General features: G+C 43.2%; 1 protein-coding gene across 2 annotated transcripts in view; it reads left to right on the forward strand.

Annotated features, from left to right (window-relative positions):
* Positions 1 to 16,442, forward strand: part of LMX1A (LIM homeobox transcription factor 1 alpha) — a 157,142-nt gene that overhangs the window by 95,483 nt on the left and 45,217 nt on the right. For both annotated transcript variants that reach the window (XM_057302253.2, XM_003824581.4), the window contains one exon: positions 11,142 to 11,374. In XM_057302253.2, coding sequence (XP_057158236.1) covers positions 11,142 to 11,374 — 233 coding nt within the window. The remainder of the gene's footprint in view (positions 1 to 11,141; positions 11,375 to 16,442) is intronic.

Consider the following 16,442-nt stretch of genomic DNA (forward strand, 5'->3'; position numbering starts at 1 on the left):
GTGTTTTGAGCATTGTTATATGCTAGGCACTGCACCAGATGATTTAGGAATGTAATCATTGGTTTTCAGAATACATTTAGTTCCTAATATAGTGCTGCTGGAAACAGTTGATTCTAGGAGCTCTTCAGCTGTGACACTATGGCTTTAAAAAAAGTTTCTTTTTGGACATATAGCACAATGGTAATAATAAGTGAAAAGTGATGTTGACCAAAGCAAACAGGATTTATGGAGAGTTTGGTGTGGCCCCCTGCTGAGATCCCAGAATCTTCCCCATCAAAATACCATCAATAATACCCTTGTCCTTCCTGTTATCACACACACATGCACACACACACACACACACACACACACACACCAGGAAATATACATTCTTTGCAAGAGTATACCTTGTATTGGCCACGTGCCATCCAGCTAAGCCAAAAATTGTGGAACAATAGGAATCTGTGCCCAGAATATCAGCTAAAAATACCTCATTTCTTCTGCTCTGTTGTTTTCTGGGTATGTTTAAGAGTGTCCCAGGAGGCTAATGAGGATGAAGCGAAAGGAAAACTGACATTTTCAAAGGAAACCAAACCTTAACTCCCTAAAAGGAAAACATATATTTTCCATATGTCTGTTTTATGTTTCTTGCCATTTGTGCATATCTGTGTGGCAATATGGAAAGTCTATAAGTTGTGCCACCTTGGCTTGAGTTATTGAAATCCACACTTTCACCACAGTCTTTTGCTCTAGGGCTTGACTCATAGATACTTTTCAGGTTTCAACAAAGAAGAGGGGGAGGAAAAGAAAGCTTCCAAGTAGGAGAGACTCACTGTCCCACACACAGTGCACTCATTCAGCTTGTCTGACATTGTCTACTCATTTAGTTGTTCAGAACACTGCTTAAGAGCCTGGAGGAGTACCTTTTCATCTCTCATTGGGCCATGTTATAATCTCTTTAGTTTCTTGATCATTGACTAAGTCTCAGGCTCTGTCTGATCCTCTCAGCATTCATAGCTTTCTTTGTGGTCTGGGGTAGATTATTGCCCCTTTATTGGCCTTGGTTTCTTTCCATTTGTAATATGAGGAGAGAGGTTGACAGCTCTCTTGGTGGACAGGAGATCAGATAGCCAGGGAAGCAAGGCAAGGATAGAGATGTCTCAATACGTGTCCACACAATAGTCAGCAGCCTCTGTAAGAAGCAGTCATATGAGAACCAAAATGATGTGGGGAAATGGTCTGTTTTAAATATTTGCAAGGTAATGTCAGCATTAACCAAATAGCAACTGTTGGCTCTGGTTGGTTAAACATGGAGCTGAGAACTTCCTGAACATATGCTGGGTGTTAGGCAATGAATTTGTGTGTGGGTCAACACTCGTGGCCAGTGTCAATATTGACCTTGGGTTAGGGTAGACCATAGCCATAGCTGCCTGAATGAGATGTACCCTCAGTTTCCTCTCAAGTGTTTGGCCTTTCACAGTTGTTTGTTGGTGTCTTCTCCAGTAACATATGAAAGGCTGGTTGAAGTTTGATTTGATTTGTTATAATAATGAGGGACAGAACCTTGAGATACATATAAAGTTCTATTTTTGGCTCAGTTGGCTGTCTTGAAATAAATTATCTTATATAAATATTTACATGGGCAGATATGGTAAACTGATTTTAATAAAGGGAGTTAATGGCTACTACTTATTGAGAGCAGCTAGTATGTGTCAGATACTTAAAATACACTATCTTACTTAATTTCCAAAATATCTCATAAGGTTGTTATGATCTCATTTTTAGAGATAAAGAAGCCGAGGCTCCAAGAGAGTTTGTAACTTGCTCGAGTTCTTAAAGATAGAACCAAGGTTTGAATCCAGGTTTAATCAGATGTCAAAAGCTGTCCTCTTCCCACAGTGTCTTGCTGATTCTGGAATGGACACCTTGCGAGAACAAGAAAAGCACTTAGTTAGTCTACCATTTCGAGGTAGAAACCACCCATCGCCAGCAACATTTGTGATAGATGAAAAACCATGTGCATTACCCTGCCTTTCTTGGTGAGGCCAGTGCCTTGCGGAGCCTCTGGGACGTGCAGACATCATACTTAGCAGTTCTCACTCCCACTCGTTCATCCCATTGTATGGTCCTCCTTATAGCTCCCCAGGAGCTGCAGGCAGACAGAGACCCTGATTGGCTCTGCCAGCCACTTATTGTTTCCCATTTTCTCACCACTGCAGAGTCTTGAGACTGTCTCCTATAGAAGATCCTGCCACTCTATTGTCCATGCAGACTTTCCCACCACCCCAGGACCATGTGCTCAGTTGCTTATTGTGGTGTTGTTGGCTCAGCCTCAAGGACAGAGACCTTGAGCCAGCTGACAAGGTTGCTTGTGTCACTACTTCTAAGGCCACAAGCCATGCTTTTGGTTCCCAATACTTTTGAATACTCTTCTCTCACCATCTCTCCTTCAGTTTAGCCACATGGTCTCCCAGACTCCCAGCAGCAGATTTTCCGGCAGACAGTTTTGGCTTATGGCCAATCCCTGTCTGCCTGGATGACCTCAGTTACCAAGTCAACATGGCACTGAATGAATGCTGCTATGCTGCCCCCTGGTGGAGAGGTGGAAACTGAATGATACACAGATTCCTGCCTTGTTAAAGAGCTGCCCCAAACCCTCTCTTACTTTCTAAACCGGCGGGTTCATATATCTCATCAAAACTCATATCGGTGGTGCCTGGAGAAAGACAGCTGAACTGTAGTAGACTACTGTCCAAAGCTACGGATGGCTGTGATTTCTTATTTTGGTGGGGGCAAACACAGTACACTACAGTTGGCTCAAACTGGCATCAGGGTTTTTCATGGGTTTGCCTTGTCCTCCATCCTTCTGCTTTTTTGTCTATGTTGTGGAGGCTTTGAGAAGCTCTTTTTAAGGTCTGCAGGACTTTGGGATGAGGTTGATGAAGATCTTAGCCTCTCTCTGGGTGGACTTCCTCAGGTCTTCCTGGGTCCAACCCTGTCCCCATTGGCTACATTTCTGCCTATATCTTGAAAAGAATGACCTGACTTGCCAGGCTCCCAAGGGAATGGGGTTCCAGCAAGATTTGTCTTGTTTCCCAATCTCTTTGGAGTCACAGTAGACTCTTGGCTGGTGGTGTTGGGTCAGAGTGTCCCCACACACTATTTGTTCCTAACCCACATCCACAGAGGGTAGGCCTCTTTCAGAAATCCCTTTGGGTATTTTGGGGTCCATGAGCTGAGTAGCCTCAAGGGATCAACTTTTTTTTTTTTAACTCCTGCCTTTCACCTACCTACATGTCTGCAGTGGAGTCTCAAGACCTTCTACAAAACCATGGGCCTGTTTCATGACCTCCTCATGAGCTGAGGCTGCCATCTTAACTGCTTGATCTTTCTACGTGTTTCTCCTATGAAGACAGTGCTAGAGAGCATGTGTGAGAGAAATACAAAACAGGACCCATGAGTTTGCCATCCCAGAGTGGTTCTCTCCTACGGAGAGAACTGAAATATGGTCAGATTCTCTTTGAGTTCATAAAATAGTTCTATTTACCCCATCCCACAAATTTAGTTAGATAATGGGTAAAAAGAATATCACACTTTCTAGCACTGAGTGGGTACTCAATAAAGATTAATTCTCTTTTTCCTGTCCTCCACAAGCCCCCTTCCTTTGCAGAAATATGATTTTTGGAGCTGAAATATGTTCTAACAATGAAGACACTGATGTTCAGAACAGTAGGGTGATTTTCCTAAGGTTACACAACAGGCATTGAAATCCAGGAGTCCCTAGGGTGTCTCAGTGTGTTGTCATCTTGCTACCGTAATGCCTGCAGTACAGGGGTGTGCTGTTGCATCCCGAAATTCGGTGCTTCTTTGTTGATTGTCATAGACTTGTCCGCTAGTAGTTTCTCAGGCATCAAACCTTCATATGTGCTTTTGAAACATTCTTGTCTCCTTACAGACAATGTTACAGAGGAGGCGTCTCAACTCCTGTAATAAAAGCTTGAAATATAAAAATGGGAGTAAGAAATTATCCAGCCTAGTGGGTTTCCAACCTGCCTTAGGAGCAAAATGTTGTCTTCCAATGATACTCTTCTATTAATAGAATAGATATCATGTCTTTTGGCTTTAGCTGTTTTATATTTGTATATATTTGAATGATATGGTTCTGGAAAAGATTTTGTTTAAGAATTACCATAGCAAGGCAGTGTCATGGTAAAACACTATCTGGAGACCTGAATTTAGGTGTGAATGGAGTGGGTTTCTCTGGTTGAAAGTGTGTGGAGACCTAGGAAACAGAGTCATCCTTCCTCCTCAGCCTCTAAGTTCTTGACAACTCTGATCTAGGACAGAACTTTTCCATTGAGAAATGGATGATAAGATAACCAAGATTCAGGGAAAGGTTTTCTGAGGTCCCTTGGAAAAGGCAGCACTTTTGAGCCCAGATTTCTCATGCCAAGTCCCATGTTCTTTCCCCAACACCTCACCTAGGGCAGGATGGCTGAGTTTGGTTACAAGAAATACTGCTTCGATCCGATTTGGTGGAGAGAGGGAGAGACGCCCACGGCTTGGTGTAAGGAGCATGTTCTGCCTGCACCACGAGCAGTGTGTCTCCTTGGTTCATCTTCTGGGTCAGCACTATGCTCTGGAGATGCAGTCATGCCCATGCTCATGCTGCGGAGGAAGTGTTCTCTTAGAATGGAACTCACAACATTCTTTTTTTTTTTTTTTTGAGACGGAGTTTCGCTCTTGTTGCCAGGCTGGAGTGCAATGGTGTGATCTCGGCTCACTGCAACCTCTGCCTCCCGCGTTCAAGCGATTCTCCTGCCTCAGCCTCCTGAGTAGCTGAGATTACAGATATGCACCACTATGCCTGGCTAATTTTGTATTTTTAGTAGAGACAGGGTTTCACCATGTTGGCCAGGCTGGTCTCGACCTCCCGACCTCAGGTGATCCGCCCACCTCGGCCTCCCAAAGTGCTGGAATTACAGGCGTGAGCCACTGAACCTGACCAGAACTCATAAAATTCTTAAGCAACAAGAACGATGTTTGAGGCAAGAAAGAAAAATCCGCAAAGGTCAAATGATAAAGGCCCAAAAAATTGCACCACACCTTATAGGTCACAAAGTACTCCATGTACATTTAATCCTCATTAGTCCAGAGATGAAGGCATCATTATTACCTTTTACATCAAAGCAAACGGAGGCAGCAAGTGATGAAGTGGTGTTCTCCCAGTCATGCTGCCTGGATGTGGCAGAACCTGAGAACCCAGACTCTCTCACCAAAACTGAAAGTTATGCATCTTATAGCTTGCAGCTGTGCAAGAAGAGCTGTAAGCAAGGCATTGAATAGCATTTCAGCCAACCTCTATTTTCCTGCTTGGCAGAGTGAGTGGAAAAGAGAGAGTGAGAGGAGGTGCAGGGAGAAAGAAGAAAAGAAGATAAAGTGTGAGACAAAAGATTCTGTGACCCTTAGCCTAAGCTAAGCGCATAGGTCTCTTCTTTGTGCTATTCCCAGCTATTTCTCTCTGCATATCCCAAACACATCCTACTGAGGTCATTTATTTAGAGTCTGCTGCCTTCCAGAGAATGTGAACTCCCTAAGGAGAGGGACAGCCTTATTTATCACGGCATCCCCAGAGCCTTCCCCACAGAGAGTGATCAATAGAGGAACAGCACTGAGTGCTTAGTCTCTGCAACAAGTACTGCCATGGATGCTTTTCCAGGAGGTAGATACTGTTATTCCCATTTTACAGGTGAGGGAATTAAATGCAAAGAGGAGATAAGGAATCATTTGCAGAGCTTTCAGGGGTAGGAGAATTTATGACATCAAGGAAAGTTGGGTGGTGTTATGTATGCCTTGATGAGCTGGACATCTCTGGAAGCCTTTTCCAGCTTGCCAGGGCACAGCCAGGCTGCCAGGCTCTGAACCCACAGCGATGTCTCATTAGCATTCAGTGGGGGAAGTAACCATGGGGGATGCCATCCAGAGCATTAGGAAGAGACGGGCTGTGTTTTAATTATGACCTGGACTTTTGAACAAACCCTTTTCTCTGCTTGTTTGAGCCTTAGAGAAAACAACTTGTGGGAGGTGTACAGTCAGCAGCTGGGTCCACAGCGGTAGCCGTACAGCTGTGTACACATCTGGCACACAGGTGGTGGACCACATGCACCTTTTCTCCTTGAATTACTCTGGGGTTAGTGAAGGTAACAGGAGTCAAGGTGGAAAGATGAAGTTGATCTGGTTTGAACCCAGAAAGGGAGGGAAAAACAGAAGGAGAGAAGAAAAAAACAGGACTGCCCCACTCTTCCTGGTCTGTAATCCACAGTGACCATGACCATTTCAGGATTTGAGCCCAGACAACTCCCGCCACTTCCTCTAGCGACTCCTGAGTCAACATGGTGGGCTTTCTTTGTTGAACTCACTCCAACCCTCCCTTCTCCAACTTGGGGGAAATTTTTGGAGTGGGGGATGAAATTAAGAAAGCAAGAAAAAGAGGAGGAGATTAGCAGGGTGGAAGTTAGACAAGCACAGATGCTACCACCTGCTGTTGCAGCTTCTCAAGTGCTTGTTGACTCCCTGGGAGCATTTGCCTTGAGTCTGTTTAACAGTTAATTCCAGGGGAAGGGGAGGAGAAGGAGAGCTTGGGGACAAAGGGCCTTTGACCAGCTCCTGGAAAAGCATTGATTAGTTTGCTCAGGTTGGCAAACAGCAACCGGGGACTTGGGGCCCAGGGATGAACTGGGTGGATTTTCTGCCCAATGACAGCATCCAGCATAGGGGAGAGGGAGTCAAGGCAAATAGTCAAAGGACTGATGTGCCAGAGGTTTAGACATAGAGGGAAAAACCACACTGGGCGAGAGGACAGGGGAAGGGCAGCTGGAACCTGGAGTTCCAGGCTCTACCATACCTGTTAGTGATAAACGAGCCATTCCAACCCTTTGGACTATCCCCCAATTGCACTTCCTTTCTGAAGCTGAAAGGCAGAGGAGAAGCATATCGAGATAGGTTATTCTGAGGTGCTTCTGATGGCCAAGGGCAAGGAGGACTGGTGTGGTGTTTCCAGGCAGCTGTTGAAAGTAACACAGCACAAGCACTTCCAATCCTGCAGCCTGGCCTCTGTTCCAGGAGGCTGTTTCCTGAGAGGTGGCTTCATCATCTTTTCCAAGCCTTGCCTTCCTTCACTCAAAGAATTAGAATGGCCCTCTTTTTTTGTGTCAACCTGTGAGTAATGCCTCCCTGGGAACTTCTCCTTAGCTTCCCCTTCATTCCACCCTCAAAACTCTTGTCTTCTTCCAGGAAGCTTCCAAGATAAACACACAGTGCACATATATTGACTTAGAATCATAAACCAGCACAATTTAGAGTTGGGAGGTGATTAAATATTATAATTATATATACTATAGCTTTATGCCATTCTATTTTATATTCATGGGACATTGCTTTGTATTGTTCTTTTATCCTGTTTCCTAAAGGTAAATCCCTAAATGTAGATATGACTTATCTATTCATTTATGTGTTTGTTTACTCTCTCCCACTAGCATGCGAGCTACATGAGGTCAAGGATTTGTCTGTCTTGTATCCTCTTGTGCCTACAACAATTTCTACCACATAACAGACACTCAGTATATACTTGTTTATGTACATGAATGCTGTTGGGATGGTGGTTTCTTTTCCTGCCCTCCCTATAAAGACACAGAGTTTGGTATATTTCAGGGTGCATAGTGGATGCTTCTGAATAAATGAAAGAATGAATGAAAAGAATAAATGATTGAATGAGTGCATGAATGAGATTTTGAGTGAATGGATTGGCAATCCTTAGGCTATCATGGTAGTTGGCCTGTCTATAGGAAAATGCTCTTCAGTTGTTCATGTTTTCTTAGCTACTGCCAGGGTGGGGCTCATTAGCAGAGCAAGGTGGCCTCATCTCCCTGGATAGGCTCTGAGTCAGCTCATATCTAGCTTTATAAAGAGGAGAGTGGTGTGGAGTTTTATCTGCTCTCTCTGGCCATTCTGTGCCCCCTTGACTTTCTCTCCTGTACGCTATCTGACCTTTCCATATCTACTGACTTCTCTGTCTTGTGGGGATAAAAAGAGTGTTTTTGAAAGTATTTTTGCCTCTATTTTGCTACTACTTTAAAAAGAAAAAAACCTCTTTATTTTGGAAATAGTAAAATGAATGCTATAGTGAATGAATCCCAGAGATATTCTTAGGGTATATTGTCTCTGTGCTTATGCCAAAGTTTTGACAAATGCAATTATGGTATCATCAAGCAATTTTAAAAAGAAAAAAGAAACAGAGGGATCTGCTTTAAATTTTAGTTTTTTCATAGGTTGCCCTGAACTATGATTTCTCTGGAGTGACAAGGAAGAGAAGAGAGACATCTTTATTGGATATCTATTATGTGTCAGCTCCTATGCTAGACTGTTTATATATATTATGTTATTTCAGAAAGAGGGTGAACAAATTAGATCCATGAGTCAAATAATATCAACTTTTAGTGAGTACCCACCATGTGTGAGAGTATATAAATATTCCATAGGCCTTGTTCTTGAAATAGGAGCTGTTGACAAGATAAGTTATACACTTGGGAAAAGTAAAATAATAAGGCAAGAGTAAGATAATATTTTGAGCCAGCAATTGCAAGCACTGATGGTAGAATTTTTGTAGCTGGAGGAGACTGGCCTAACATCTTAACAACAGACAGAAAAAAGGAAATATGAAGGGGCGGGCTAAACAACCTGCCCAAGATTTTGCATGGTTATCTGTAGAGCTGGCAGCAGAGCCCAGGCCTCCAGTGCCCACCACTTTTCATATTGTAGTTTTGAGACATCTCCGGATAACTGTGGAATGACCCACAGAGATAGTTCCTGGTATCATCATTCAAAGGAGGGGCAGTCACTTCAGGCTGGGGGGCACAGATCAGGGCAGGATTCAAGGAGAAGATGGAAGCTGCTGTGTCCTGAAGGGTGGTTTGGGTTCAGATATATTAAACAGGAAAGGAAGGCTTTCTAGAATGGGGAAATGGCATAAATAGGCCCAGAGGTAGGAAATGAGTAATTTTGTATACTGGAGTCTTGGCATTATCATTACCTGCCAGCTCTGACCACCAGGACCCTGGGAGCCATGCCCCATGCTTTCCTATCTCCCAGCTGTAGGCTCTGCCCCCTTCTTTCTGTCTTACCTCTGCTGTATGAGTCCTGACCCTGATAATTTCTCAGCTGCTCACTCATCTCGCTACCTCCATTTCCATTCCACTTTTCATACAGCCAAGAGATCCTTTTCCAGAACTTGGATATTACCATGTTAAAAAACCATTCAAGCCTGGAGCAGTGGCTCATGCCTATAATCCTAGCACTTTGGGAGGCCAAGGTGGGAGGATCACTTGAGGTCAGGAGTTCAAGACCAGCCTGACCAACATGGTGAAACCTCATCTCTACTAAAAATACAAAAATTAGCTGGGCATGGTGACATGCACCTTTAATCCCAGCTACTCAGGAGGCTGAGGCAGGAGAATCGCTTGAACCCAAGAGGCAGACATTGCAGTGAGCCGAGATCACGCCACTGCACTCCAGCTTGGGCGACAAAGTGAGACTCTGTCTCAGGAAAAAAAAAAAAGCCATTCATTACTCCCAATTGCTTGCCAGATGATGTCCAGCTCCTTAGTGTGTGATTGGGTCATGACTTAACCTCACCTGTCACCTTTCTGGAGGTACCTGCCTCTAACTTGGTGGAGTGCACCTTACAACCTGAGCATCCATGCCTGTTCATGGCTCCAGGCCTTCACACAGGCTGTTCCCTCCCCTGGGACTGTCCCTCCTCCCACCCCTTTGTGCCTGCCAGCCTGCCTTCCTTACTGTCTTTTGTTTGACTTAGATGTATTGAATACATACTAAACGCACCCCCCCCCCCCCCCGCTCACTCCCTGCGGGTTAGTTGTTTTCCCCTCTGTACTCCCACAGCCCTCTACTTTAATTATTTGGATATGTCTGTTTCTTCCATTAGCCTGAACTCAATTCTGAGAGGGATTTTCCTTTATTCATCTTCATATCACTAGCACTTACTGCTTTTGGCTTGCATATATAATAGATAGTCTAACTGTTGTGTTGAAAATAAATGAAAGAAGAGTTAAGTCTTGAGAGATAGGCTGAATCTATTGAATATCAGGCTGGGAAGTTGGGATGCAGTTTCTCAAAAACTAGATTACACATTTAAGCTCTTACACACCTCAAGAGCTTATTAAGAATTCACAATCTGGGGCACATCCTTTTATATGCTTATAGGAGTGGGCCTGGACATTTTTGTAATTGTTGATTTAAATAATTTAAATAATAAGCTCCCCCAGGGATTCTGAACAGCCTGCCTGGCGCCCGTCTGTAGACCAACCTTTGAAAGCACTGTGTCATGAACCACAGCAAATACATTCTGGGCATTAACTCAGATACTCCTCTTTTTTTTAATTTTTAATTTTATTTTAAGTTCTGGGGTACATGTGCAGGATGTGCAGGTTTGTTACATAGGTAAACGTGTGCCATGATGGTTTGCTGCACTTACCAGCCCATCACCTAGGTATTAAGCCCAGTATGCATTAGCTATTTTTCCTAATGCTCTCCCTTCCCCCACCCCACCCCCTGACAGGCCCCAGAGTGTGTTGTCCCCTCCCTGTGTCCATGTGTTCTCTTTGTTCAGCTCCCACTTATAAGTGAGAACATGCAGTGATGGGTTTTCTGTTCCTGCATTAGTTTGCCGAGGATAATAGCTTCCAGTTCCAATCATGTGCCTGAAAAGGACATGATCTTGTTCCTTTTTATGGCTGCATAGTATTCCATGGTGTATATGTACCACATTTCCTTTATCCAGTCAGACACCCTTCTTAAGCCTTTGAATGACTCAACTGAATGCTTCAATTCAATCTCCTTAGGCAATAAATAACCTGGATTTAAAGTACATTTCATTCTAACATTCATATCCTAGTTCTTGAAATTCCTTTTGCTGTTGACTTCAGGGGAGACACATAGGGAATAAATAATCTGGATTTAAAGTACATTCCATTCTAACGTTCATATCCCAGTTCTTGAAGTTCCTTTTGCTGTTGACTTCAGGGGAGACCCAGGACCAAGCCAGATTTTACTCATGGTGCATGTACTTCCTTTCTCCCTGCTGCCAGGCTGTTTGCTGTTAAATGTGGGGGCTGCTTCGAGGCCATCGCTCCCAATGAGTTTGTTATGCGGGCCCAGAAGAGTGTATACCACCTGAGCTGCTTCTGCTGCTGTGTCTGCGAGCGACAGCTTCAGAAAGGTGATGAGTTTGTCCTGAAGGAGGGGCAGCTGCTCTGCAAAGGGGACTATGAGAAGGAGCGGGAGCTGCTCAGCCTGGTGAGCCCAGCAGCCTCAGACTCAGGTGAGTGCCAGGTGGTGGGCAGGGCTGCGGTGGGGTGGGTAGAGTGCAGTTGGGTGGCTGTCTGCATTGTTTCTTCCCTAGATGGCCAGCCTCCAGGGCAGCCTAGCTCCACGGCAAGGCAGTTCTGTGTATTTCAGGAACTTTCTTTGTAAGCTCAGAGTAATCTCTTATCAGTCAGCGATTACCATGACAATGGTGCATAACAAATTACCCTCAAATTCCATGGCATACAACCATAAACACTTCACACACACACAGAAATGTCCAGGTTAACTGGAGTTAACTGGACTTTGCTTCAGGCTTCCAGTTAGCTGGAGTCTGCTGAGCTGATCTCAGCTGAGCTTAGCTCCAGGCTGTAGACAAGGTTTAGGTATACTCTGTGCCATTCATTCCAGGATCCAGGTTTGAGGAACAGCAGCTGCAGGGCATGATCTTCTGACAGTGGTAAAAGTGCAAGAAGGCATGCCCAACCACAGAGCACATTTCAAGCTTCTGCACACATCATGTCTGCTAATATTCCACGGGCCAAAGCAAATGGCAATATCAAATCCAAAGTCAAGAGGAGGAGAAATATACTCCATGCACCACAAACCCTTGCCCAGGTATAGATACCTAATACTATTAAAGAGGATGATGGATTGGAACCAATAATTCAGTCTACCACAATCACTGAACTGCCCTAAGCTTTTGTTTCCTCATTTGTCAAGTGGGAAAGATGGAATCTATCTAAGGCTTGGCAGGTCACATAAAGAAAGGCACTAGAATGATTTTGTTCTTTCTCCTCACCACCCGCTCGACCCTCCCTCTTACTGCCTTGAGGGTTGGTGAAAGAGAGGAGACAGGTGAGGTTCAGAGATTTTATAGGGCAGGTTTCACAAGGTCAGAGAAATTACATTAAATTAACACTGACTACATTAAACATGGAATGCCTTTTTGGAGTGTTGGTCCCCACAGCTCAGCATTCATCTTATCCATAGGAATCTGTGATATCCAATTAGGTAACATCTATGTGACCTTACTAGTTCTTGCCATTGCCAATTCCAGTCCATTTCCAAGCCCCCTGTAACCTCACTCTATCCATCCCTTTGGCCTCTTTGGGAGTTTCTGATCACTCCCACCCTTCACTCCAGCCTTACCAGGCCCTAGCACCTGTCAGTGTGTCTCACCTACTCTCAAATCTTAAAAGTCTATTCCTTTTCAGCCTCTTTCCCTCTCTCTTTTGTCCTGCTAGCTTATCCAAAAGGCAACTTTATGGGGGAGGTCTCTTAATCCCTCATGCTTGGTGAGTTTACCCCTAACTTCTCCTACTGGGATATTTACTTCATTGTAGTTACATGTTTGATTGTTTCTTATTCTTTTCAGAGTGTTAAACTGTGTGAAGGACAGTGTATGTCTTATTTACCACTATATTCCCAGGCCTAGCACAGGCTGGGACACTGGGTGCTTGATAAACTCTTTGTTAAAGAGTGAATAAACACATGAAGAAAAACCATTATGGCATGGTGCTTAAGTGCAAAAGCTTTGGAGACAGACAAGTGGGGTGCCTTAGCCGGGTTATATCACTATATCTCTGTGACTTTGGGCAAATTTTGGAACCTCTCTAAGCCTCAATCTCCACAGCTATAAAATGGTGATGATCATACCTACTAATAGGTTTATTGTTGGAGAATGAGAGAGAATGCATATAAAAAGCCTGGTGTTCAATAAATGTGGGTGCTTAACATCCACTAGTCAGTGTTAGCATCTTTGTAGCAGCCGTGTTCGGCTCCCTTTACCTCCAGGTTAGTTCTTGCCTGACCTTGCTTGCAGCCTTAAGAAAGCTGGCATCAGGAAAGCCCCAACTTCTGCTGGTCTTATTGGCCTTAGGTTTTCCTGGATTTATTTTGATTTGAGGGAAATTTCTCCTTATCAGAAACACTGGCACTAACATATGGAGTATCTTCTTCAGGGGTAGTTGGGCCCATTCTAATGGGTATACACTTGGTATAGAAAGGTCAATTTACCCTGTCATTTTCCTCCAGGTATCTTGCTGTGTCCACCCTCTTAGGCTTCCTCCTCAAAATCCTGTAGAATTTCGAATTTCCCAAGGGCTTAGGTGTTATGGTGATCAGAATACAGCATCACCATAGAAAGATGTGTATACCCAGAGGGACATACTGTGCTTTCTCACATGGAAATAAATGCTGTGGTCTAGCCTTTCATGATAAACATTTGTCTGGAGGCTTAATCACTAAGTTATACAGTTGGACTTATGTTAACGGTTTACAGATTTTACTTCACTAGAAAATCAATAAGAGGCATTAGTGGATTGGCTCCACGCCCCTAACCCTGCAAAAAAAAAAAAAAAAAAAAAGTAGAAAAAACTGATCTAAGTAACATTTACAGATTAATAGAATTATAATGCTCAGTGCCAGGGAACTGCAACAGGTTCACTTTCTGATCACATTTTCAGCAATATGTTCAGTTATGGAAATTTCTCTTTGAGGCTGATATTGACATATTGGAGCTTTCCAGTTTATTCATTCATGTATCCATTCAGTAGACATATCTTGAGTGCTTGTATCATGCCAGGCACAGAGTCAAAGTATGAATGACAAGAATGATGTGGGGATGGGGAGGTCTCAAAACCATATCAAATGAAGGAATTGTGTATGTTTAGGATAAAGAAGTCAAGACTGAATGAGGACATAATTGTTGCCTTCAAATGATTAGATCAGACCTATTTTTTTTCCAGTTTCAGAGAACAGATTTAGAATTCATTCATTTAATTATTCAACAAAATTACTGAGTGTTTACACTTTAGATAGAAAGGTACAGGGAAGTAATTTTTGATTTAACACAGGAAATGCTAGAATGTCATTCTAATTATTAGATCTAACAAAGAGTAAAACTACTCAAGAGATAGCACTCCCTATTCATTGAAAGTAATATTGATGAGGTGGGAGGGGAGGGTAGTTTTAGAAGACCTCTGTTATCGCTTTCAACTCTAAAAATCTATAATTATTGTTGTAGTTTTAAATGAAGTGACATTAAAGCCTCAACCAGAATCAAATATCTTATCTGAACTACTCATTTCGTCAATTATATCAAAGCTGCCTGTCTTGTATCATAAAATTTTCTGTGTGCCAAAGCTTGCCTCTCTACTGAGAGGACAAACTTCTAGAGAACAGGGTTGTAGCTTTTGGTTCCTTTGTTTCCTTAACAAAGCTTAGCATGATGCCAAGAGAAGAGTAAGTGATCAATAAGTACCTAATGAATTGAATTAAATCTTCATGGAATGAAGTCCATCTCATTGTTAACAGAAAGCAAACAACTTTAGGATCTGCCTCAGTACAAATACAGTTTATCCTCTGGTTTCTGTCTTGAGCACCTTACATATATATTGTAGGTGTTTGATAAGTGTTTGTTGAGTGAATGACTGATCTAGTATCCTTAACCTTTTTATCAATGACTTGGATGAAGACACAGAAGGCAGGTTTATTTGGTTTACAGATGACACAAACCTGGCAGGGAAGGCTGGTGTGGCAGTGGATACTCTCAATGTTCAAAAAGATTTTGACAAGCTAGCAGAACCGCGCAAAGACAGCAAGATGAAATCTAACCATTGTCTCCCAAAATTCCATTGTAATTGTATGAAATGGTGCCTGTTTTGAGGGAATTCCACATGGGGTTATAGTGGGCAATAAAGCCAATAGGAGCCAAAAAGACATGCTGCATTAATAGAACTACAGTGTCCCTAATGTGTAATTATAGTTTCAGTGTTTTTTTTTTTTTTTGCCCTGGTCAGAGCACATTTAGAATATGTGGGCTAATTTTAAATGATGCATTTGAGGAGGTCATTGACAAACCACAGAGAATCTTGAGGACAGTAATTAGCTTGTTAAATCATAAATAATTAAAGAGACTCAGTATATTAAGTAAAAATAAGGCCAAGGAACATATGAGAGTCACACCCAAGGTTGCCGACCCATGTACTGGGGAAGAAATGACGGATTTTGGTTCAACGTAGGGTAGAACTGTGTCTGATAAAGGGTCAAACTGGATTGCCTTTATGGGAAATAAACTGCTTGTCCCTTAACATTTTAATTGCAGTTGGTGGAAGACTGCATCAATGACCTCTAGGGTGGCTTACATCTAGGATTCTAGAGGGAGGAAGGAGAGAGGGGGGGCAAAGGTTGAAAAACTAACTCTTGGGTACTGTGCTCATTACTTGGGTGATCAGATCACTTGTACCCCATACCTCAGCATCATGCAGTATACCCATGTAAAAAACCTGCACATGCATGCCTTGCATCTAAAATAGAAGTTGAAATTATTTTTTAAAAAAGAATCTATGGTTCTGTGATGCTGACTGATCTTACACAAAAGCATGTGACACGTTCACAGCTACATGGGATACCAAACTCAGGACATCTGCAACTGCTGTGTGCCCTTTTCTGGTGTGGCCCAGCCTTTTTGTCCTGGTCCCTGCTTTGCTGATAGCCTTGAAGCAGCCTCCCAAGCAGATGAATGGAATTTGTAGCCAGAGTCAGATGATTTTTTTTTTGACACTGGGCAACTTGGATGCCCAAGGTCTCCAGGAGAGACCCCCCAACATTTACAAACTTCTAGAGAAGTGTCTAGAAGTACTCTTTTCCTTCACCAGAGAATCACGGGCTCTTGAGATTGGTAGACACTTTGGAGTTTATCCAGTCCAAGTTCCCATCAGATGCTTATCCAGTCTCTACTTGATCATTTCCTATCATGGAGAGCTAAAGAGATAGAGGGGAAAAATAAAAAATTGCTTTTTCTCCTCTCTACTCTCCACTCCACATGACACTTCTGACACCGGCTGTGTAGGGGTTTTCCCCACATACCAAGCAATTCTCCAGTGGACACCAGCTGGGTATCCCTTAATTCAATTTAATTCTGACACTGTCTACCTAGAGGTAACATCAGATCCCACAGGTTAAGAGCTTGATCCCACAAGACTGCCAGACCCCACCCCGCTTAAGAGGCCAATCAATCACAAGTAGTAGGTTGTCAGCTATATTTCTAACTCACTGGCTATAAATTGCGGATCCTAGGA

The sequence above is a fragment of the Pan paniscus genome, chromosome 1 (assembly GCF_029289425.2).
Source record: "Pan paniscus chromosome 1, NHGRI_mPanPan1-v2.0_pri, whole genome shotgun sequence".
Taxonomy (NCBI): domain Eukaryota; kingdom Metazoa; phylum Chordata; class Mammalia; order Primates; family Hominidae; genus Pan; species Pan paniscus.